We start from the raw sequence: 26,432 nt of genomic DNA, 5'->3' as shown, positions 1-26,432 counted from the left end.
GGCATCGTTAGATAGATAGTCTGTATTTAAAATAAGCTCGACATAGGGCCAACAGCTTCTGAACCGATATCGATAAGCCTATTTATAGCCGATGTAACAGGGATTTTAAAGGTGCAGCACCAATGAAACTCCAGGTCGGGATTCGCTATATTTCATTGATAATCTAAATAAATAACTCCTATAAAATAAAATTTAAAACTTACAAAATTAAGTGTGTGGGCTAAACAACTATGTAGCCTAAGATTACAACAAAGATGACAAACATTCAAACATCCAATATTAAGTGAAATGACAGGAGTGGAGAAAGAAAGAGAGAGAAAGTCTTATATAGGAGAGTGATTAGAATTTAAACTGAGTAAAAATAAAGAAAAGTGCTCATTCTGCTGGTAAACAACTTAAAGCTACCGTTGTTAAACTAGGGAAGTAAAAAAACTTATAGACTTCAGAAATAAAGAACAAAAACATGATAAATTTTATATAATAAAATACGACCACCACATTTGAAAAAGAATTTGTACCTAAAGCAATATCGACTGGTAATTTAGGATGCCTGCCAAACATAAGGAAATATGGACTATACTGTGTTGACTCTGTTTCGTACAGTTATAAACTATTACAAAGATAAAATACAAAATTTTTCTAATTAGACTTCTGTTCCTCTGAAAGAGTACCCAACATATTCAATAGCTTTCTGTTGAATCTTTCAGTCCAGCCATTACCCATAGGATGATATGGAGTTGTCCTTGACTTTTTAATACTCGATAACAAAAAAGTTCCTTAATAGTATCAGTCTCAAAATTACGACCAGGATCAGAATGTAGGCGAGATGGAATGCCATATGGAAGTAAAAGATGATGAAGCAGAGCTTTAGCTGTGGTTTTTGCAGTTTGATTTTTAGTGGGAACTGAAAAAGAAAATTTAGTAAAGCGATCAGTAATAACCAGAATATTCTCAAATCCACCTTTTGATACCTCTAACGACATAAGAAAATCCATGCAAACCAATTCTAATGGTTCCGAAGATTTGATACTAACCAGTGGTGCTCTTTCTGTGATATTTGGTGATTACGCCGAATACAATGAGTACATTCCTCAATATGAAGATCTACATCCTTACACATACCAGGACACATACGAGACTTTACAATGTACGATCACTACCCACATGTCCCATCTTGTCATGAAGATACGTAAGAATAAGAGATCTTACGAAGTAGGAACAATAATCTGCAGTGTAGATAATTCTGTTGATGAAGAAGAAAAATTACGATAGGACGAATACCATTTTGAACAGCTCCATAGATGGGGTGAATAATCTTACATTCCTTCTGAGCCTGACGAATAATATCGGAATCAATCACTGGGATACAATCCGGAACATTAACCTCAACATCTTGTATAAAACACAGGGTATCAACTTTACCATCTGAACTGTCATGAGACAAAATTAATGCTGAAACTGCATCATTACTTACATGTTTTGAAGGAAGACCAGAAAGACCATCAGCAACAGAATTTTGCATACCGGGTATATATATCCAAAAGGGTACTGAGGTAGGTCCTGCTGAGCCTATCGAAGGCTTATCCTGGTCGTAGGCCAACACGGCCATCCCCAGGTCCTTCTGGTTAGCATACTCATATAAGTAGTCAATCGAGAGCAGGTTGTTGACGATATATTTGTCTTGGCCTGCTCCCGATTGAGTATCATATAAGAGTAAGTTTAGTATAAGTTTTAGCCTATTGGCTATCACCTTTGCTACTATCTTATAGTCTACCGTCAGCAGAGAAATCGGCCGATAGTTCTTCAGATCCTTACGTGAGCCCTTGTCTTTATAATGTATAGATATCACAGAGGTGCTCATGCTTTCTGATAAGATTCCTTGGAGGTATATGTTGTTAATGACCTCTGGCAAGTCATCCTGGATGACGTTCCAAAATTTTAAGTAAAATTCTTTTGGAATGCCATCAATTCCAGGTGACTTGTCATTTTGGAATTCAGAAAGCGCTTGGAAAATTTCTTGTTTGGAAAGGATCTGATTGTCTATGGCCTCTATCTCAGCTGACGGTAGACTATAAGATAGTAGCAAAGGTGATGATGAGGTGTGATGCTAGAGTTGTTGAGGTACTCATCAATGACAGATTGGGGTATAGGGTCGGCAGAGTAGAGCTTTGAATAGAATTTCTCTACAATGTCCATTATTTCTTCTCTGCCTTCCCTGACCACCCCGCTGTCATCGATGAGTCTATCAATCTGTGTTCTAGCCCCATTCTCAATTTCAGTCTGTTTAAAGATGTGGATGTTCTCCAGATCATTATCCTCATAAGGTATTTTCGATCTTATGAGGACACCTTTGTTTGGGTTTAGTAGGTTAGGACTTCGTCGTTGTGTAAATGATAAGACGTTGATTCAAAGAACTATCTTTACTTTGATTAGAAGACGTTAAGTACAAATCAACATAACGTAATAACTTATGTCACTTGCAATTACGTTCCTTTAGTTACATTACGACGTAACCTTATGTTACGTTAAAGTCTATGAGATCGCGGCAATCCGTGATACTTCGGCCACAGAAAGTGAAAAGTAAAACTTGAATACAAGAAAAATGTCAAAAAAGCACAATGAATCATTATCCATTTAAAGTCCATGTATTATATATGAATTCTCCCTTAAAAGTCCATATATGAAGAAATAAATTCACTGAACAGTTTCTTGTTTATAAATATATTACAATGTCCGTTGTCGAATCTTTAGTTTGGCATCTTCCTTGGCCTGACGAAATTTGGTAGGTTCCTCATGGGGTAAATAATCATCAGAGACTTCTATTGGGTAAAGTTTGGCGATCGGACGATTTGTAATACCATTTTTTGTTCTTAAATTAACAAATTAACGGCTCTGACAAGTTTGTCGTCTCCATATAATAATCCTTCAACGACAGCTAATTTCCATGTGTTCCTTGGAGCATCATCATAAATCTGAACCACATCACCTGTTTGAATTATTCGATTGTTGTTACCGCTCGTTCTATGATATTCACGTAATGAAGTCAAATATTCGTTTCTCCATCTTTTTTGAAAATGTTCAATAATTTCAATCTGGATTTGTAAAAGCTTATTCAATATCTTCTTAGTAAGTGGTACATAATGTTCTTCATTACCACAACGCGTCGATGGGTACAGTAGACAAGTAATTCTACGACCATATAGAAGGTGAGAGGGGGTTAACGGTTCTGGGTCTGTAGAATCGGGCGAAACATAAGTTAAAGGCCTATCATTAAAAGTAGCTTCGATTTCAGAAATTACTGTTTGTAAAGTTTCTAAATCTATGTAAGATCTCCCCAGCATTTTGTTTAGACTAACTTTTGTGAGACCTATCATGCGTTCCCAAAATCCGCCGAACCAGGGGGCTCTTTTCGGAATGAATTTCCATTTAGTTCCATAAGTGTTAAGATTTTCATGTAATAATGGTGAATTTGTCAAATTTTTGATTTCCTTACTGGCAGAAATAAAAGTTAACGCATTATCAGATATGAGGGTTCTTGGAAGCGATTTTCGACTGGAAAATCTTCTAAATGCTAAAATAAACGACGATTCGCTTAAATTCGGAACGATCTCAAGGTGAATGGCTCTTGTTGTGGCACAGGTAAATAAACAGATGTAAACTTTGGTTTTAGAGTTCTCGCTATTTCGCACATATAACGGCCCCGCAAAATCCACTCCAGATACTGTAAACGGCACAGCATCGTGTACTCTTTCTTTTGGTAATGGTGGGGGGTCCGGAATTGAGTATGGTTTCCTGTGACTTTCTGGCATGTGACGCATTTCCTTAAGATGGATCTGACGCATTGACGTATCCTCAGAATCCAGTATGTTTGACGAATGTGTGTGTGACAGTACTATTTACTCCACTGTGGTTTTGGTTTTTGTGAGCATCCAAAACTATTAAAGATGTAACTGGGTGTTTGGTAGGTAACAAATACGGGTATTTTGCGCTATCCTTGCATTACCGATCCTCCCTTCACATCTTAATATTCTCTTTTCATCCTTATAAATATTCAGCTGCTTAGCTATTGGCGGGTGTTTGTTCTGTGTAAGCAAGTCAGGAAAGTATGTTTCTTGTGTATTTTTAATCCATACGGTTATCGATGAAGTATTTCTGTCTTTCCTTTCACCTCTACAATTCATAATAAATCTATACACGTAGGCAGTTATCATCAATAGCTTCTTAAGACTACTATGTCTTGTGAGATTAATGATTTTATTAATTCCGCGATCATTTACAGAAATATCTGGGCCCCGTTCCACTAAAGTGCGTAAGTTTACGCAAAATATTTTTTCGTAAGTTAATCTTACGCAAAAACTTACGCCTGTTTCACTAAAGGACTTACGATCTTTCTTTCGTAAGATAAGTTGAGGACGTTTCGTAAATGACGTCGTGTCTCGCGTCACGTGATTTGTGATAGCATTAGTAGACTACAAAATGGCGTCCTACAACGGAGTAGGCCTACCTTGTGGCGGTGTTACTTCTTCACTACCTCGTAACCCGAATTTCACTTCTTTAGAAGTTGAAATTTTGGTCTACGAGGTGGTGAAGAAGTACGGGATCTCTTATCATGAAAAAGTCAAGGAATGGGAGAAGGTGGCTTCGGCAGTGTCAGATGTCGGAGCCACTTCACGGTCAGTAGACAAGGTAGGCCTATCCTACTGCCACTGGCCTTGTCTAGATTATGTAGTTATATGTATAATGTAGGTTATCACCGAATGCCATCCGAATTTTTCTTACTTTCTATACTAGTTTAGTAGTTTCAGCCCACTTATTGATTAGGGGTGGAACAGACACAGAAATAATTGACAATTATCATGAGCATTAAACTTTAAATGATTAGGCTAATGTTCTGAAAAAGACTAGATTCAGTTCGGAAGCCTTAGGATGGCCCGCAAAAGTAAAAAAAAATTTATTTCCAGTGGGGTCCTTTATAAAAGAGATTATCAGCTCACATCAAGCTTGCCAAGAATGATAAAAATCATTATCACAGACTTGTATCACTTATAAATAAGGCTTAGAAGATCATAAAAATTAATGTTTAGCTCAACTGTATTTCTGGCGAAACTGCGCGTGATCTTCCACATTTAGAGAGATCTTCTCGCAAATCATCAACCAACGTTTTCGCGACATCTTTGGTTAACCGATAACGTTTCTTAAAATCCACATCATCCAAACGAATCAAATTATTCATCCTCGGATGAAAAACTCTTTCTCTCGGCCTACGCAGTCCGAACAACAGGTGTTCTGCCATTTTGACGTTGACGTTGCTATGGACATTACATTAGTTACGTCAACTTACGACAGCCAAACCCTGTCGTAAGTTTAAGAAAAACTTACGAACTTTTTTTGCGTAAGTTTTTTAGTGAAACGGAAAATTTTGTTCTTTTCTTTCGTAAGATAAACTTACGCAAAATTTAAGCGTAAGAATGTTAGTGGAACGGGGCCCTGTTGCCACCGATAAAGTTAAATCTTGCTGTTCTTCATCTTCGTTTGTAGCTGTTAACGTCGTAAACATGTTACCATTCCAGTTTGGCCAGTTATCTTCATTTGGTATCCAGGTCGGTCCAAAATGTATTTTCTGTAATTTTGTTAGCTGTGGTGCCCCTTGTAAGTAAATCCGCGGGATTCATATCCGTCGGACAATATCTCCACTGTTGCGTTTTGACAATTCCCTTTATTTCCTTCACCCGATTTTCTATAAATTTCTTCAATGGTTTTGTTGACGATATCCATTTCAGTACGATTTGGCTATATGTCTCTATTACATGCTGTGCTAATCGTGCTCCTAGTCAGGCTCCCATTAATTCCAGTTTAGGTAAAGTTATTTGTTTCAGTGGAGCTACTCTGTTTTTTGACATAACAAGTGAAGACTGATTCCCCTTTACAACATATGCACATGCACCATATGCTCTCTGGCTTGCATTCGTAAATACATGTAGTACTTACATTAATTGGTGTTGCATCTTTTCGAGTAGATTCTTCTGAAAAATAGCATCTTGGTATGTGTATCGCACTCGCTTTTCGTTGATCGTGAACTATTTCCATCCATTTGATCTTTATCTTATCTGGTAAAGGTTGATCCCATTCATATTTTCTCTCCCATAGTGTTTGCATTAGGATCTTAGCGCGGACAGTTACTGGACTGTGTATTCCAAGTAGATCAAATATTTTAGAAGACTGTTGAAGAATTTCACGTTTATACAACTCTCTTTATCAAATTCCAAGTTATCTTGAAATGAAATAGTATCAATTTCATTGTTCCATCTCAATCCTAAAATCTTTACTATTTTATCGCTGTCAAGGCAACCTTCAGTATCAGCTATTCACACAATTTCGGGTTATTTGAGGACCACGATCGCAGATTAAATCATTCTCTGTAAATAGCTGTCTATATTCTTGATAGAAAGAAAGTAAGCTTTCTTCATCTGAAAAACTTGATAAAACGTTATCTACATATAAACCATTCTTCAATAAATCTGTATAGCGGAAAGGATTTAATTTCAAGTGTTTCAAGATTGTTGCGTTCAAAATGAACGGAGAACTAGACAGTGGTGCCAAATAAAACTACCCTGAAACGGTAAGTAGTAAGTTGACTGGTCGGGTCGTTTGGATTTTCAAACCAGAAAAATCTTGTGACATCTCTATCGTCCTCATGTAATTCAACTTGCAGAAAAGCTTTCTCTATATCGGTAGTAACTGCATATTTGTTTAATCGAAATCTTGCAAGTATACCTGTTAAGTTGTTCATCTCTGGTGATATTGTCTTGAGGCAGTCATTAAGGCTGGGCTTCTTATTAGATTCTCGGCAGCTACAGTCGTAGACTATTTTAATTGGTATTGTAGCTGAGTCTTTCTTCACACCATGATGAGGTATGTAATGTACTTTGTGATCTGAATATTTGATTTCTTCTACCTTTTCTATAAATCCTTGTTTTTCCTGATCGGCGATGATCTGTCCATATAATTTCATTGTTTCCGGTTCCCTGTTCAGTCTACTGATCAGACTCGGCGTTCGGTTTTTGGTTACATTATAGTTACTAGGTAACTCTGGAAAATCTTCTTTCCATGGTAACTTTGCTATGTAGTGATTGTCTCGATATTCTATAGTTGACTCGTATGTAAAAATTTGAATCTTTCTGTGTAGTTTCATCAGATGTTATTTCCATAGATTCTAATTTCCAAAAGCGCTCTAAATCTACCTCTTCCTTCTTGTGTTGTACTAAAACATTCATCATAGAAGTTGATACTGTTGATCCTATCGTTGTTGGCATTGGTCCAGACAATAAATATCCAAGTTTGGATTTGACGGCAGTGGGACCCTCCCCTCGTATTATCTTATTTTCAACAATGTCCCAGTAAAAATCTGCTCCAATCAACATTCCTAAGTTGAAATGATCTTCCTCACTTACAGGATGGGCTAATTTTAGACCTTGTAAATATGGCAACTTAGACGCTTCATTATGTATGCGATTGGAAAGTGGTGCGGCGATTGTTGATACTATAGGTACTTCCATTGCTATTTTTCCTCCATATTGAGTTTCAAGTTAACGATAGCCTTTTCAAGATTTCTGACGTTCCGATTAACCTCTCCAAAGGCAGAGATACTGAGTGTAGCTACTCCACATGGTTTTATTTTAAATTTTTTGGCTAGATCCTCTGTGATGAAAGACTTCTGTGATCCTTCGTCTAGAAGAATATTTACTTCAACGGAATAATTATCCACGGAAACTGGTGATACAGCTGTTTTCAAAAGTATATCGGTCCTCTGTTTGACGGTATTTTCTTACGACGTGTAGAGAGTTGTTGTCTGTGTATTTACTTCACTATTCACAGTATTTACGGCTGTGTTTGTTTGGTTATCTGTGAGATGATTTTGGTTACATAAGCTAGTATGATGTTTTCTGTTGCATTTACGACATGTATATTTTGGCGTATAATTTGAAACTCTGTGGCTTCCAAAGCAATTAAAACAAAGCCGGCATAACGTTTTTCATGTGTAGATACTTTTGTGCGCTCTCCTGCAGAATGTGATTCTTGACAAAAAATACATGTTTTAACCTTACGAGGTTTGTTCTGATTTCCTGTGTTTTTTTGTTTGTAAGTCTGAAACCTTGATGTGGCACCTGTATGGAATGATGCAGTAGGTGTGAAAGTGTCAGACATTTTAAAATGTCCCGCTTCTTGCACATATGCTTCTTTGCCTATGGCTTCTCTTAGTGACTTTATATCCAAGCTGTTTTTACCGTGTTCTCGAGTCAGAGTTTTGCGCATTTCAGTTGGAAGTTTATTAAAGATTATCGGTACAAGTAGTGATCCAAACCTATCTTGAGATTGACCTAGTGACTCTAGTCCCCGTATACTTGTTTCCATTTTGTCGTAGAAATTTCTTAAACTTGCAGGCGACAATGATGGGTTGGGCAATTCCAATAAGTTTTGCATGTATGCATTAATAATATGCTGTTTTTGTCCGAAGCGTTCTTTCAATAATAAAATGGCTTGTTCATAGTTGGCACTTGTTAGGGCTAGTCCTGCGATACACTGCTCTGCTTCATGCTTCATGAGTTGAGATTTTAAATAGCTGAATCTTTGGACATTCGTGAGAGACGGGTTTGTGTGTACTGTTGTTTGGAATGAATCCAAGAAAGTTTGCCATGCTAAAATATCCCCAGAAAATGTCTGTAAATCTAGTTTAGGTAGTCTGTGATAAAAATTTGACGAGATTACGGGAAAGTGTAAAGACGGGTTTGTATCTAAATCTTCATGAGTTCGATTGCTATTCCGATTAAGCATAGTAGATTGGTGGGATGAAGGTTGCGTAAAATCACTCACCATTTGTCGTGGTTGATTTGCCTTTGAATTTGAAAGCATATCCTTTCATTTGCGAATTGTGATTTCCATCTGTAAAGTGTAATCATTCGTATCCAAGATTTCGTGTTCCATTTCTTCAACTTCCGTAATGTTAATAATTTGGTTGTCTAAATTCTGTAAAACGTCCCTTTTCTTCTCAAGTGTTTCAGCTATTGCACAAAGTTCTTGATCGGAAATATCATTTTCGGCAATTCTCTCGTCTGTCTTGTGGATTAATCTGGTAACGGCGCTTCTGTGTCCGCCACGAATAGCTCTTTGTTTCTCCATCCTGGTCACGGCACCAATGTTTGGGTTTAGTAGGTTAGGACTTCGTTGTTGTGTAAATGATAAGACGTTGATTCAAAGAACTATCTTTACTTTGACTAAAAGACGTTAAGTACAAATCAGCATAACGTAATAACTGTTGCCACTTGCAATTACGTTCCTTTAGTTACATTACGACGTAACCTTTTAAAAATGTTACGTTAAAGTCTATGAGATCGCGGCAATCCGTGATAACCTTTGTTTAGTTTTAGTTCTAAATATCTTATTTTTTCTATGGCTTTGTTTATTTTTTCTTATTAATACTCAATGTCTAGGTTTTCATGGTTTTCTATATACATTTTCTGTCGTTCTAAAACATCTAGATTTGTTTGATGGAAAACAAACGAGAGGTGGAAATTTTTTTTTTTTTGCAGGGCGTTCGTAAGCGAAAGCCCTGCTTTGTTTTCGTATTGATTGAAAACTTTCTGAGCAACGTTAGCAACAAACGGAAAATGGACCTTAGAGGGCGTGTTTATCAACCGATTTTGATGGGGTTTTCTTCATCGTAATTCTTGTAACAAAGGACATATGATAGCAGTTGAAAATTTTCGATTTTTATTTTGCCGAAATTAATCGAAAAATACTATTTCGGTTATTATTCATGAAACTTACATGGTGTAGACTGACAGCTTAGTGAAATAAAAGCACACATTCAAAATTTTTTTATCACTTCCGGTTTCGATGTGAGTACTTCCGGTGGTATCACTTCCCGTGAAATTGAGTTATGTCAAAAATAATGCATTATATTACCAGCCTTAATACAAACTTATTAAACTCAAAATTCGCACCGGAAGTAACATTTAGGCCGCCATTTTGGTTTGCCTCATTTTGCAGAAATTGCTATTCTGTGTCATACGATACGTGTAATGTCTATCTACAATCCTTGAGAAGCATAATTTTGATTTTCGGTTTTGCCTTTTTTGTACGACCTGATGTTTTTTTTTTTCAAAGTTTGAAGGCTTATAACTCATGACCTTGACCTTTGATGACCTTTATATTGACCATAGTGATAAAGGCTGTCCTTGACCCTCTCGTGACCTTTGGGGTCAAACAACAACTGATTTTATAGGGGTCTAAATATGGTCAATTTGGCATTTTTGCAGTGCTGTATCTCAAACCCTAATTGATTTAGCGACATACCACTTTCAGATTATTAAAGCACTTAATAAATGGATTCAATTTATGGCATTTGATCGTGTCAAAGTCACATTAAAGGAAATGTTGCAATTTCCTTAAAACTTTGAACGCTTCTACCAAAGAAACTTGGCCTCGGATGACGTTGATATTTACATTGAAAATTACTATTGACTTCAGCTTTTAGATGATGTTAATTTTTTTTATGTCCGACACGTGGTTCCGTTTGTATGTGTGTCACTGAAAGTGGAGTATGCATCTTTAAAGTGTCCTAACAGGTGCCCTATTAGAGATAGAGCAATAATTCTTTCGGATTCATAATGCTGAGATCTTTCCAGAGATATATAACATGTATGCCTTACATGCAAATTCGAAAACCCATTCACTTAACATGGGACTATTATTAGATAAATCGGGTAATTAGATTAACCTGGCTGTCAACCCCAATATAAATCAAAGTTTAAGTAGTTTTAAAGACACCCTCCCTTTTATATTTCTTTAAAATGTTTTGTGACCATTCAAGGTATATAAATAGGATGGATTGAACCGTGTTATACAGTAAGTTAAGCTTACGGGAGCACATTAAAGGTAAACCCCCACTTAATTTCCCAACTTTCTTATTTTTGTCCAAATTTCACCAAACTTAGTATGTATGTGTATAATCCAATTCTAAATTTGATGGATATATCGAATTTGCGTAGTGCGCATGCGCATTACTAACTTTCTTATTTCTTATCCGAATTTCATCAAACTTGGTATGCATGTGTATAATCGAAATCTAAATTTGATGGATATATTAATTTTTGTAATGCGCATGCGCATTACCAACTTTCTTATTTATCGTCCGAATTTCATCAAAATTGGGGGTAGAAGAGTAGAGAATAGGATTAGAGGATATAGGGTGTAAAGAGTTTGAGCCTAATTGTGTTACAGTATTTATTATTGACCATTTCGTATTGTGTTTTCTGTATTATTGTTAATTAGAGCAGCTTCGTTTTCTACAATTTTTTGATTATTTAGTTTTTCTAAGAATTGTGGTAGGTTTCGCTGGCGAGATTTATATTTACAGCAGTGTATATAGTATTTTGCATATTAAAGACTCTACAGAGGGGTTTTGATTTTCCAGTGAATTAAATATTACACTAGATAGGTCTAGTTTGATTTTGGGTTCAACGTTTTGGTTTAGTTCTTTTAGAAATGTTTGGCTGTTATTGCAGTTAAAGAGGTTATGTTCTAAACTGTCTATTTCTTTATCACATAGTGTACACAGAGTTGAAGTAATATATTTTATCTTATGGAGAAAAGAGTTGATAGGCAAAATTTTGTGTAATAATTTGAATTGAAAATTTTGAAGGATAGAGCTGTTCTTAATCTGTTTAATTTTTCGAAAATAGAATTGAGTCTTATGTTCACAAATGAGATTCATCCATTTATTTTCTCCAAATTTAATTTGCTTGTTAAGTGGTTTACGTAATTCAGTGTATGCTTCTTTACAGCTATAAACTTTTAGTAATTCTTTTTCCGATATTGTATATTTTTTAATCACAGTTATTAAACCCAGATATGTCACGAAGTCTACTTTGAGGCTATTATATTTTTTGCAAAAATCATTGTACGAGAAAAAGTTATCCGACTCATCTAATAGGTCTGACACTTTACAAATATTATTATTGAACCATTTTTTTTATAAAATATAACTTTTTTATTGACTTTAATGTTAGAATTATACCAAATTATGCTATCCTTAGATATGTTATTTGAGTAATTTATTTTGGAATAAGCAATTAGTATTTTTTCAATGAATGTGTTTCTTATCCCTAATTTTTCTATGTCCTTTTCGTTGAGATTAAGTTGGAACGGATTAATTTTATTGTCTATTTTTAGAAGTTTGTTTATACTGTGTTTCCAAACATGAGTTTTCGGTGAAGAAAAGTACTTGTGTGACCATGAGATTTTTATTGCATTTGTAAATGTGAAAATATATGGAGTACTTGATGGTGAGATCTTTGATTTTTTGTTTCCCTATTTCCCACCATTCAATGGGACCTTGACCCTTTCATTTAATGTTAAAACTTTACGACATTTTGAAAATGAATGGCTCTTGCTTAGCTGCCTTTTTATATCGATAATAGACTGACATTAAATCATTAACAAGCTATAAAATTGATCCTTAGACCGATTAGCGATAATTTCGATTAATCTCACCGATGTGTGAAACAACGTGATGTTTAATCAAGGGAGTTAATAAGGGTCGCTTAATTGACTCCATATGATTTCACGAGAGTGTAAATACACGGTCGCTGGTCGCGTAATGAAGGTGGTCGCTTATTAGTCGTTAATTACATTGAACACTCGTATATATATATCGAAAATGGATTACAAGTGTTTCCTTTTACCAAAAATTGAGGACAATCCTGGTTTCTTAATGCTGAAACTGCATCATTACTTACATGTTTTGAAGGAAGACGATAAAGACCATCAGCAACAGAATTTTGCATACCGGGTATATGTATATCCAGAAGGGTACTGAGGTAGGTCCTGTTGAGCCTATCGAAGGCTTTTTCCTGGTTGTAGGCCAACATTCAATTGAAAAGTCATGTTGAAAGTTCAGCCAACCAAAGATGACCTGCATCCAACTTTGCTGAAGAAAGAACATATGTCAGTGGATTATTGTCTTGAACTTATTTCCATAAAGATAATCATGAAACCTTTTACATACAGCCCACTTTAACCCAAAAAACTCACGTTTATGTGTAGGATACAATCGTTCAGACTTGACAAGCTGCGACTGGCATACGAAATAACTCTCCTGTGACCATATTGTTCCTGAAATAAAGCTGCACCGAGACCAAAACTACTTGCATCTTCTTCAAACTTAAAAGGTTTTTTTGAAATCAGTGTATGCTAAAACTGGACAAGAAGTTTGATAATCAATTAATCGTTGAAAAGATGATTGTATATCTGATTCTCACGAAAATACTGGAGAATCTTTATTATTCTTATTAGTTGAATGACCTATAAGTAGATCAGTTAAAGGTTTGTAAATTTTTGCATAATCCTTAACAAACCTGCGAAGTAACCACAAAAACCAACAAATTTTCGTACTTCTATGTTTGAGGAACTGGCCAAGAAGTCAAAGAAATTTTATCTAGATCAGTATGAATTCCTTCCTAGGAAAAATGTGACGAAGTACTTGATAGTTTGAAGAAAATGACACATACAGGGTTTAAGACGAAGATTATTTTGACGGAGTTTGGTAAATACACTCAAAAATGTTCTTGAAAAGACTGGAAAATACAATAATATCATTAAGATAAATAAGACATTGCATTAGGTTCATATCACCTATACACCGTTCCATAAGCATCTGAAAGGTAGCAGGGGTTTGTGTAAGTCCGAATGGCATAGCGTTAAATTCAGAACCCAAGAGGACCAACTATGAAAGCAGTCTTGTGCTTATCTTCTGCAGGCTCACAATGCCAATACCCAGAAGGAATATAACAAAACACAAGACAATATATATTGTGTTTTGTTATATGTGCTCCTCGCTTCTATATGTCGTTCAAATCTTGGTTTAAACAATATTTTATTTCTATATTAAATGAATTTTTTACAGAAAATAAGTAAGGTTTCGGAAACAAGCCAAAGCTTATGCTAATCCGGCACCTAATACAATGAAAAGACACAATACAGAAAATATGATATTCGTAAATAAATAAATGGTTATCAATATTTAATAATTTGATAATAGATAACAATTAATTATGTATATTTAAATATATAAATGAAAACGTGCGAAAGTGCACCTATGTGTCTACACCAGACAGGGGTCGTCATCCCCAAGAATTCCGTCCGCCCACGACGCTGCAGACAAAGATAGTCGGGCTAATCAATTGGAGACAGTGTTAATGTTATGGGTAATTTGACTAGACTAAAAATGGACTTGGCGGAGGAAGACATATGTTGGTCACAACGGTTGAAATTCAATTATTTGAAAATCAAACAGTAATTTTCTATGGATCTGAGGACAAGATTAATATACGAGAGTTATTACTCTACTAGGGTATGGTATACAAGATCAACTGGGGTAAGTATACAAGTTCAAACAACTTGAGAAAGTATATAAGATCAATACTAGGTTAGTATACTAGATCAACAACTAGGGTAAGTAAGATATATTCACAGGTATGGTATATATTTACATCTATGGTATACATGCATATCAATAACTAGGGTACATATACAGAATCAGTAACTAGGATAAGAATTTCAAGATCCACCACTGCTGTAAGTATATGAGGTCAGCAAATAGGATAGGAATACAACTAAGTATACAGTACCGGTAGGAGGGGGTATGTAACAAAGATCAACAACTACAGTATGCAAGCACTATCCACCTCTAGGGTAAATCGGAGACATCCACAAATATTGTGGGTATATAACGTCAGCAGCTGTGGTAAGTAATGGATGACCACAAACATGGTAAGTTACAAGGACATCATCTAGGGTAAGAAACACGATCAGCAATTAGATTATTTATAGAAGATCAGCATCTAAGGTAAGTATACAAGGACATCATCTAGGGCAAGTAAACAAGATCAGCAATTAATGTATGTATACTTCAAGGTTACTAGTAGGTAAGTACTAGTAGGTATACAAGATCAACAGTGGGGTTAGTAAGCAAGATCAGCAACTAAAGTATGTGGATCTTGTATACCTTTCCTAGTTGTTCAATATAAATCAATATATATAATATATATATATATGGTTGAGATTAGATAACAAAGACCAAGATTTTAAAATATCACTTAAAGTGCAAATGCGATATGGTTAAATAGTGAATCTATTTGATAGTCTTATAAAATCATGTACTGTTTGGAATATATGTGCATTTTCAACTTCACATGCAATGGAGTTTTTTCATCTAGATGGTGCTGTGGTGGTTTGAGTAATGTATCTTCTCTGGGCCTAATATTTCGGACAGAAGAGCAAAAAATGTCCCGAGTCTTCAATGGGATGTCCACATGTACAGGGTGCGAAGTCACCAACGTGTCTTAAGAACTTGTGTAGGTTGAGGTCACTCATTCTATTTCGGAGTCTGCAGTGCACTATTTGGACCGATCTTTCTCCAAGGAAATAATACGATGGTGGAGACGCAATGGATTTTATCTGTAGTTTGAATTCTTTTATACTACATAATGAAGATATGTTTTCGGGTAATGCGTTTCAATCACGGATAGCAGATGGAAAGAATGAATCAGAGTAGAGTTTAGACCTAGTAAAAAGTGTTCGTAGCTTGTGACCATGACGTGTATTGTAGTCATAGGAGGATCCCATATGATCTGAGACAAGAGTACTAAGGTTCAAATCCTATACCCAGAAGGAAGATCTGATGAACTGAAATAACGAGAACCATTAAGTGAATATAGTCTTTCCTCTATACGGGGTAAAGAATAAGAATCAGTGATAGTTTGCGAATTAAGTTTTCGACAGTCCACACAAAAACGAAGATAATTCTTTCTTGCGTACTAATACTACGGGTGAACGGAGGGGACTTTTAGAAGGACGAATAACATTATTATCAAAACATGTTCTGAATGGCGTCTTTAACTTCCTGATACATAGAAGGTGGTATGCGTCTGTGGCGCTGCTTAAAAAGGTGTATTAGAAAACTGATCATTTAAATTAGACATATGCAAGGAGTCTACAATGGATTAAAACTTTGAATCAAACAGCAACTACTTGATATAACACACCACCAGGTGTGCTGGAAGAAAAATAGAATTATTCGAATCATTTTGTAGTTTTATACGGGCACGTTGGAACGTTTTTACAATTTACTAATCCAGGTATTACATGCAATTTTGATGGCAAACACGAATCGTCAATATTGATCTTTTGTAGATTTCAAACTATTATCAGAATCTCCTGGGAGATTGTATATTACTTTAAAGATAGCTTGCCAGGCAAGGTAATATTCGCCCACCGGCAGCTTTGATTTTAAATAAAATATTTAGCAGTACAGTAACAATCACCGGTGTGAAATATTCAACCTTCAGTTATACACTTCTTTTGAACTCTTTAGGGCGATACTGAATAATATTGAGTATTGGTTATTGCCCTTGTGTTTGAAAACGTGTTCAATTTTTAGCCCGTGAAACTCTAGAAGGCAAATATTCAATCTTCAGCGCGGTACTGAATAATAAAACCAAGTTTTGTCAAAATCCGGCAATAATCATGCCTTTTAGTGTTTAAGAGCTAAAATTTGAAAGCGTTTCCAATAACTCCTATGAAACATATTTCGATTTTTTTTTCGATAGGGTTCATCCATGGGTGATAAACAATTTCACCAAGTTTCGTCAAAATGTCAAGAATTGTGCCCTTCTATTGTGTTTACGAACAATTGTGGATGGACGGACGGACCGACGGACACGGGTGACGGCAATATACGCCCCACATTTCACGTGGGCGTATAAAAACAACACAGCTCCGAACGTGGCAACGAGACATTATCCCATGGCTTTTGAACCCTTTGAAACTTCTAGCCTGTTCTTTGTAGTCTACAATTTGTGAACAAGAAATTAAAGATGGTTTTCCTTATTTATTAGTGTCAAATTAAGCAAACTGTTTGATTAATTGGTGTTTTGTAATGAATTATGATGTTTTCTTATCATATCATTATGTTCTTATTGCATATGATTAAGAGTTTTAACCAGTCATAAATGTCCATGTATGTACAGTCTGGATAAACAAAAAAGACTTTTTGATCTTTCTTGATCGGTCACTTATGGGAATTTTGCTTGTAATTCTCTTCTAATTTAGCTAATTATGTATTACTTATGGACAAATGGGACAAACTGGTAATTGTAATTTAATTGCATTCTGTCCGAATAACAGTAATTTAATTTCATATTTGGTATGTACCACATAGAATCATCTTAAATATCGTCGTTGTCCAATTCTGAAAATATGCAAGTCATCGGATACAATAATGTAATACAATACAATACAAGTACAATTTTTAATCGATGACTTTCATATTTTCAGGGTATGTCTGTTTAATTTTGAAAGAGATCAGTTTACCAAATCGGTTTCTTGAATTTGCCAAAAAAGATTGTGTCATTGTTGTTCTTTAACGACGTCATAGTGTCAAGTGACAATTACAGTTTATCGAAAAAAAACGCCAGTTTGCGTAACTGTTTCATTGAAGAAAGTGATAGTAGAAATGGAAATATATAGAAGTAAGTACATGTAATATATTTTAGAAATCTTTTTCTAATGATAGCGAAGTGAAGCGAATCTTTAAACCTCTATATACTCCTGAATTACATGCTATAAAATAAAAAGCGAAACATCATATTTAAGCATAAATTTATTTCCTTGGAGACAACATATGTAGCCTTTTCCACAGCAAGTGCATTTGAAAGAAAATCAAAGACTTGATATGTTGTAACTGTTTGAAATCGGCATTAAGTCTGTAAGAAATGGTTAAATTTGTGAGCTTTAATTTCAAATTGTTTAAAACCATACCAGTTATATACACGTCATCTAACCACACAAATGGCTGATTTTTTGTAGGATTTCTGACGCCTTTATTTAACTTGTGTACTAAGTCAAAACTCATGAGATACGCCATTCCTTGACAAAATGGTGGCCATTTGTCCCATGGATATTCTTTCTTAGAAATATAATTCTTAGAATTCTTGTTTCGCATGGGATTATGGTTCTTAAAAATATTTAATGCAAGCAAGTCTGTCACGGGTCTAGATTTGGTTTCTAAAGTAACAATATATTTTTGTAAACGATCCAAATCATCAGTTTTAAGGACGTACGTAATGTTTTTACAGTATTTTGAAATCCAAGTAATGGCACTCTTAGCTTTCATCGTTAAATATTTATAATATTTGCCTGTAGTATATCTCCATATCTTTTATTTTCCATATTCAAATTGTCAGAAATAGTAAAATTATCAGACATTCCACTCACAAAGACAATTTTAGCTTTATATTTGTTTAAATTGTCGCTAGAGCCCCAGGTTTTGCGGATAGCTAATCGTTTACCTAAATTGTCTTGGGCGCTGTGTACGTACACCAACATATTAACCGTCTTATCAGAGCATGCTTGAAATGGGTTTATTAAAAATATTGGTTCATAGAGTAATGTTGGGTGTTTCACTGGCATCACTGTGGTCACTGGCATTACTGTGGTCACTGTCATCACTGTCACATTCACTACTTTACTTGTCTCTAACTGCGGGTTTTGTGGTACTTGTGAAACAACCCTGGCATTAAGTGACCTTATTGACATAGTGTTGTAGATGTTCAAGATCACAACAATTAAAGATAAAATAGTCAATAGATGTCTCCAGGTTCTTGATGAAAAAGCCCATAAATTTTCTGTTCGTAGACGCATTTCTGAAAAAAAGAAAAATAGATGTTGGTGTTATTACAAATTAAATTCGATTTTAATGGGCGCTGCTACTGCGACGAAAAGATGGTTCAGAGCATAGTCAGTTCACCATAATCGTGGTATAAGCATGTAAGACACGCCAGATATCGTGCAATTGTGGCCATTTTCGCCAATATCCGCCGAGTTACGGCGTTTATTTTGGACATGGTTCGGCGGTCCGTTCTGGAACGAATTGAAAACGCCATGGGATCGAAAATGTCAGATAAGCACTGTCGTAGAAAAGACGCTGCAAACCCGCGGTATAATGTGGACTGTTTTTGAGTTTGCATTTTTTTAGGGACTTTTTGTCTTGTTTTCTCACGTTTGATCACAAATGGTCGCAGCCCAGTGTCGAGGTGCTATACCCATACAATAATGTAATATTTTCAATTGTGATTAACACATCAATATTGTAGAGCGATAAAAAAATATTAAAACTAAACCTAAATCTATATCCTGCATATGGTATTGCTTTAAGTGCACAAACATTTATTTTCATTTAACCAAAACCCCTGATGTTTTAGTCAACTTATAAAATATATTTACCTTTCGCAAAATCTCCTACAGCAAAAAGTGTCCCCTTGATGTTTATGTATTGTACTATAACAAAATATTTTCAATGTGAAAATAGTGCTCAGCTGATACTTTTCGATCTAAACTATATTCCGAGAATAAGCACGATACAGTTGTTGTGATCGATACTAAAGTCCTTTAGAAACCCGTTAAAATCGTCTAAACACAGTAGACGCAATAAATAGAGTAAGCTTTATCATCCAATTCTTACTGTAAACGGCCTACAGTGAAAGTTACTCTACCGCTGTGCAACATATCTGTATGTCTATCTATATTATACGAATGGGTTAAAAGATTGGCTTGTTGACCTTAACCTTTCAAAAACTACAGTTGTATTGTTATCCACCAAACGACTAACATATACCAGACCTTCATTCAAGAAAAGTAAAATTAGAAACAGTAGATTTGCATAAAAACTTGGGTGTTACACTTTCTAATAATAAGTGATCGCATCATTTCAATAATTAGTCCAAAACGCCTGCCTAGAGCTACTCCAGCCTCTGCTAGATATTTTGACAACTGTTGTCGGCTAGGAGAGTCTTGTGAAATGGGGATATGTCTACTCTAAAACTCGTCGTAAACATATTTTTACTCGAAAAACACTCAATAATATCTAAAAAACTTTAACTCTGAAAGAAAAAACAGCCGGATTTCCTTTTATCAAATTTCCCCCGAATGTTTTTACATTTTTTTATATGCCCACATATGTGGACGTATATTGCCATCGCCCCTGTCTGCCCGCCCGTCCGTCCGTCCATTCACATTTCTTTATGCACGATAAAGGCTACAGTTTTTATTCAATCTTGACGAAATTTGGTATGCATGTATATATTTATGAGATCTCTGTCAAATTCGAAATTGGTAATAATCGGATGAACGGTGTCTGAATTATTGCCCTTGACTTATAAAAAACGCGTCAAATTTGGCTTGTATGCACGATAAAGACTACAGTTTTTATTTTATCTTGATGAAACTTGGTATGCGTGTATATATTGATGAGATCTCGGTCAAGTTCGAAAATGGTAATAATTGGATGAACGGTTTCGGAGTTATTGCCCTTGACTTAGTAAAAAAACTCGTCAAATTTTGGATTTTATGCACGATAAAGGCTACAGTTTTTATTCAATCTTGATGAAAATTGGAATGCATGTATATATTGATGAGATCTCGACCAAGTTCGAAAATCGTAATAATCGGATAAATGGTTATGGAGTTATTGTCCTTGACTTGAAAAACGTGTCAAAGTTGCATGCATGATAGAGACAGATTTTATTCAATCTTGACGAAACTTGGTATGCATGTATATATTGATGAGATCTCGGTCAAGTTCGAAAATGGTAATAACTATTGCCCTAGACTTAATAATACACGTCAAATTTGGCTTGTATGCACGATAAAGACTACAGTTTTTATTTGATTTTGATGAAACTTGGTATGCATATATATATTGATGAGATCTCGATAAAGTTGGAAAATGATAATCAAATGAACGGTTTCAGAGTTATTGCCCTTGACCTAGTAAAAACGCGTTAAATTTGGCTTGTAGGCATGATAGAGTCTACAGTTTTTATTTGATCTTGATGAAACTTGGTATGCATGTATAATAACCAGCAGTTCATATTCTAAATCCAATCCGTCCTTTTTAGAATTGTGTATATTTTTAACTTCCGGTTGAGCGTCTGGTTATTCGTTGCTTTCATCATGTAAGGTGTGCTATTTTATTTTTATAAATATTTCCTTGTCATTGTCATGGCATTTTGTCATCGTAGTTCAATTATAGTATTTCTCTATTTTGGGATGACATAATATATAGGATAAGCGACTTCTCATTTTCGTTCATTTTCTTCTGTTTCAACTAATTCGCGAATAATCATGATTCATGATCTTTTATTTTCATTGATACGTATTATTACGATAGGTGGCGCTAGGGATGTCATGTGACCCAGGCCTTTAAATACGGCGATGCACGCCTTATTTGACAGTTCGTTGTTGGGATCCTTCGGAACTAATAGGATAAAGGAATTACGCCTGGAACTGAGTAGGCATTGACTCCCTCTGGAGCGCTTTAGGTATTTATATGGTTGTATTCTGATTCCAAGTATTTATTTGTTTTCCTTTCGCGACTCTTTTCGAGCATTTATGTATGAGCTGGATATTTTATGTGAATTAGGATTAAAAGCATTTATACTTTTGTTATTGAATCTTGTTTTGAGCCTTGCTACCTTTTGGCTAGCTCTTACCCACGAGAATTAAGCAACCTAGGAGAGCCACTCCACTCTACCAATTGTTGGCGAAACCCCAGTGTTGGAAAGAAGACCTAGCGTAGATTTGCTCGGTATTAACCTAGAATATTACACATGTATATATTGATGAAGTCTCTTGGTATGCATGATGAGATCCGAGAATGGTAAGAATCGAATGATCGGTTTCAGAGTTATTGCCCTTGACTTTGTAAAAACACGTCAAATTTGGATGGTAAACACGATAGAGGCTACAATTTTAACCGATCTTAAAAAAACTTGGTATCGTCTATATATTGATGTTCGAAATTGGTTCTAATCCGATGAACGGTTTCAGAGTAAATGCCCTTGTGTGTACGGACCTTGTTCATGTTTCAATTTGATGATAATTTGATGTAACCGATTTTGAGGGTTTGCCTTGACTTATAGATGATTTTAAGATTATTTCAGTTCATTATTAAGTCATTTCTGTCAGTTGGCAGTGGGTGTATGTTACCTTGCCTGGCAAGCTATTTTGTTCATAAATTTTCTGTCTGAATTACTAATAATATCACTGTTTTTTTCCACATTTAATAATGAAATAATTTCTTTACCCGAATATACTATCCTATAACTATTATTTCATTGAAATCGTAGCCCTATAATAATATTTCAAAATTCATATCATTCGAGAAATTACTGCCCTATAACAATCGTTATTGAGAAAAAAAAATGAAATCGCTGCCCAAAGCATTCCGCTTTTTTGTAAAACATTTTCATTATCAAAAAAATTATACTTGAAAATATTCCAAAAGTATGCTACGTATATCTGTCTGTCAACTGGATCAAACTGAATTAAATAGTTTGGCCTACTTTTGCTTTATATGTCTCGATATTATTAGATTTATCTTTAAAACCTGCTCTGTTCTTCCAGTGTTCGTGTTCGTTCCAAAAAGAAATGCAGAAACATTTGCAACGACATGTGGTTCGACTGTGGTCCATTTTATGGTTTCATAGAGATTCCACGTGTACAATAATTAAGCACCATTTCATTTTCTTACCAACTACGTTTGATCTTTCTTAGTGCTATTGCAAAGTGGTAACATCCGTAAAAATATAGGTGATCGAATCCTTTAACTGAATAAATTTTATGTATGTTTGTGGCGTGGTCAATTGCATTTACACACCAATAATTCTAGTAAGACCAACTTAAATTCTTATAATTATATTCAGATACTTTTATTAATATAATTTCACTGTTTTATATGAAATTTTAGATTGTGTCATTGTTGTGCTTTAACGACGTCAAAGAGTCAAGTGACAAACTACAGTTTATCGAAAAATAAACACCACGTAACTGGTTCATTGAAGGGAGTGATAGTAGAAATGGAAATATATAGAAGTAAGTCCATGTAATATATTTAATCCAAATTTTTGAAAACCACACCAGTTATATACACGTCATCCAACGACACAAATGGCTGATTTTTTGTAGGATTTCTGACGCCTTCATTCAATTTGTGTACTAAGTCAAAACTCATGAGATACGCCATTCCTGGACAAAATGGTGGCCATTTGACCCATGGATATTCTTCCTTAGAAATATAATACTTAGACTTCGTGTTACGAAAGAGAAATTGGTTCTTAAAGATATTACATGCAAGCAAGTCTGTCAAGGGTCTAGAGTTGGTTTCTAAAGTAACAATATATTTTTGTAAACGCTCCAAATGGACAAATGTATCATCATCAGTTTTAAGGACGTACGTAATGTTTTTACAGTATTTTGAAATCCAAGTAATGGCACTCTTAGCTTTCATCGTTAAATTTTTATAAGTATCATGAAAATTTGCCTGTAGTATATCTCCATATCTTTTATTTTCCATATTCAAATTGTCAGAAATAGCGGCATTATTAGACATTCCACTCACAAAGACAATTTTAGCTTTATATTTGTTTAAATCGTCGCTAGAGCCCCAGGTTTTGCGGATAGCTAATCGTTTACGTAAATTGTCTTGGGCGCTGTGTACGTACACTAAAATATTAACCGTCTTGTCAGAGCATACTTGAAATGGGTTCATTAAAAATATTGGTTCATAGAGTAATGTTGGGTGTTTCACTGTGGTCACTGGCATCACTGTCACATTCACTACTTTACTTGTCTCCAACTGCGGGTTTTGTGGTACTTGTGAAACAACCCTGGCATTAAGTGACCTTATTGACATAGTGTTGTAGATGCTCAAGATCACCACAGCGATTAAGGATAAAATCGGCAATCCATGTCTCCAGGTTCTTGATGAAAAAGCCCCTAAATTTCCTCTTCGTTGATGCATTTCTGAAAAAAGAACGATAGATGTTGATGTTGATTCAGGTCTTATCACTCGTTATAGTCACGTCACATCTGATTAAAACCATTTGTGATCTTAGAAACGTATCCGGTTGCCGGCAAACTTGAAGAAAACAATAGGATCGTGGTGCAAGCCTTGTAAAGCATGTCATGGTCGTACTTATAAACGCAGTGGAAGCTCAATTGGAGCGCAGCATTGTTACCCGCTAAGATATCATAAGGACTGTGGTAAAGGCGCTATGAAGTTGCCGTCACCGTTTTTGCAGCATTTCTGCTACGCCTATAGGTTACCACATTTTCATAGCTTCATGGAGATGCTATGAAGCTTGTATAACGACTTCCCCGATTCCTTGGCGATGTTCCAGAACAGATCACCGAACATGTCCAAAAGAAACGCCGTGACTTGGCGATATTTGCGACAATAGTGATCAGCGTTTCTGCGTTTCCTATACGCTCACTAATGGCGATTTAAACACGCCAACTTTCCGTCAATAAACTCACAATTGATTCTTATTGGTGTTTTGAAGTCTGATCGATTAAGTCTGAACAACCATTGTTTAAGACAGTTCAAATTCCATTTTTTCAGATTCGACATCTGTCATAATAACTCAACGAATGAATGCATAGTGTTTATGTGTTTTGTTGGGCCATTAATGGGCGCTGCTACTGCGACGACAAAATGGCTCAGAGCATAGTCAGTTCACCATAATTGTGGTATAAGGCAGACATCGTGCAATTATAGCCAATTTCTATTTATATAGTGATGATTTTAAAACTGAGGAGGGGGGGGGGGGGGGTGTCTGCAAGAAACAGTTACAAGTCTGCTAACGGCAATCTAACAAAAAGATTACTGAGACGTTAAGACGAGACTAATGGAAAAGGCTACCAAAGAAAACAGGTATTACATAATCCTTAATTGTCACAATACTGCATTCCTGCTGAATTGAATTTGTGGCATATATAAGCGTTGTGTGACGTTTTAAATGTAGACGTTTAGGCCTAGAGTTTATGACTTACCGGTTAAACTTGTGTATTGGGTGTCCAGTAAACAAATATCCCCATCCACCTGGTATAAATGATTTTTAGAAAGGAAAAGAGGAAAGACGTTCCCGCGAATGCTACCATCTGAAACTTTTTTTTAAGTCCAGAGAGGCATTGTGCAACCTTTTTTGCATGTACGTCGAGTTGCATAAGATATTTAACTTAAAGCATGCCCAATGTGTTCTTCCGGGGTTAAAACGTACCCATGCAAAAGGTGCAAAAAAAATTTTGAGATACTTCTATTATCTCTAGCATCCAATCAGATTGGCTTAGAATAGACATGGCGCATGCCTATTTAAAGGTTTGTTGTCACATGAATAAAAATAAGGACACTTTTTGAGCGGACAACCCGACGGGCGGACATGGGTGACGGCAATATACGCCCCCCATTTCATGCGGCCGTATAAAACTTATTCGGCAATGGATATAAAAGTTATATCTATCACTCATAACCTCCATTTCAGCTACTTTTGATTTTACACCTCGTAATTCTTTAGTTAGTGATGCTATTTGCTGAGATAATTATTGAAAAATCAATGCTATTTTCCTTACTTTCATCATGTATCAGAAAAAGTACAATTTGATTCAAGGTATTTTCTTGTGGCTACCTTAATATCATCACGATCCAACCGTTCCAAAATCTGTTATTTGTAGATATTCATTGAACACACCATTAGCTTTACATCTAAATACAAGATCCTGAACTCGACAAACCCACGATGAAATACTCTCACCATGACCCTGAATTGTACCGTACCAGAAGTAGGACTTGTACTAGAAGGATGAGTTGTGGTGTTGGTAACTGTAAAAATTAAATCTGAAAGTGTAGAAAATGAAGCAGAAAATATTGGGCCTGAAACAGCTGCAGAAAGACGTGAATTAGATCTAACTTCCGGTTTGACAGTGTTCCTCTAGCTATTTTATCCTGTGTAGTCTTATCAAACGAAGAAAAAATTCCATTACACCATAAGGACTCACTCCACTAATTCATTTGCCATCTCTTCCCATGTTAAAACACGAAATTCAACCTTCTATAACTTTTTCCAGAAATCTCGTTGAAAGCTTTCCAATATGTCGAATGAAAGCCTGACCAATTCTCAATGTCTCCTAAAAAATTCATTATATGATGACCATGAAAATTTTGAGCTACTAAAATTGAAAGTAGACTACTACCGGTTATACTCATCCGCTAGAGTTTGGCACTTCACAAAACGACTATTTTTAGAATTAGCCTTCCGCCTTTAAGTCTCTCATCATCTCACCAAATCTGAAAGATAATGCAATTTCAGACATCAAATTCCAAATCTAGACCAAATTTTACCCAAAAATAGGCAGGCAAAAACCCCAAAAGGGAGAGAGAAAGAAGATTTCTAAAAATAGCCTGGACTACATTCCTATACAATCATTTGCATAAAATGTTTTAGTGGAGTGAGTCCTATATATGTAGCTAATTTTTTTTT

General features: G+C 35.5%; 2 protein-coding genes across 2 annotated transcripts; both read right to left on the bottom strand.

Moving 5' to 3' along the window:
• Positions 1–7,878: 7,878 nt before the first annotated feature.
• LOTGIDRAFT_157146 (hypothetical protein) lies at positions 7,879–8,874 on the bottom strand (the record flags this gene model as incomplete). Its single annotated transcript, XM_009048921.1, has 1 exon — positions 7,879–8,874. The coding sequence occupies one exon, from the start codon at positions 8,872–8,874 to the stop codon at positions 7,879–7,881; it is 996 nt and encodes a 331-aa protein (XP_009047169.1).
• A 14,134-nt stretch (positions 8,875–23,008) lies between these two features.
• On the bottom strand, positions 23,009–23,719 carry LOTGIDRAFT_111274 (hypothetical protein; the record flags this gene model as incomplete). Its single annotated transcript, XM_009048920.1, has 1 exon — positions 23,009–23,719. The coding sequence occupies one exon, from the start codon at positions 23,717–23,719 to the stop codon at positions 23,009–23,011; it is 711 nt and encodes a 236-aa protein (XP_009047168.1).
• Positions 23,720–26,432: the final 2,713 nt, after the last annotated feature.

Source organism: Lottia gigantea (genome assembly GCF_000327385.1).
Source record: "Lottia gigantea unplaced genomic scaffold LOTGIsca_13, whole genome shotgun sequence".
Taxonomy (NCBI): domain Eukaryota; kingdom Metazoa; phylum Mollusca; class Gastropoda; family Lottiidae; genus Lottia; species Lottia gigantea.
This window is presented reverse-complemented; position numbering and strand designations above follow the sequence as displayed.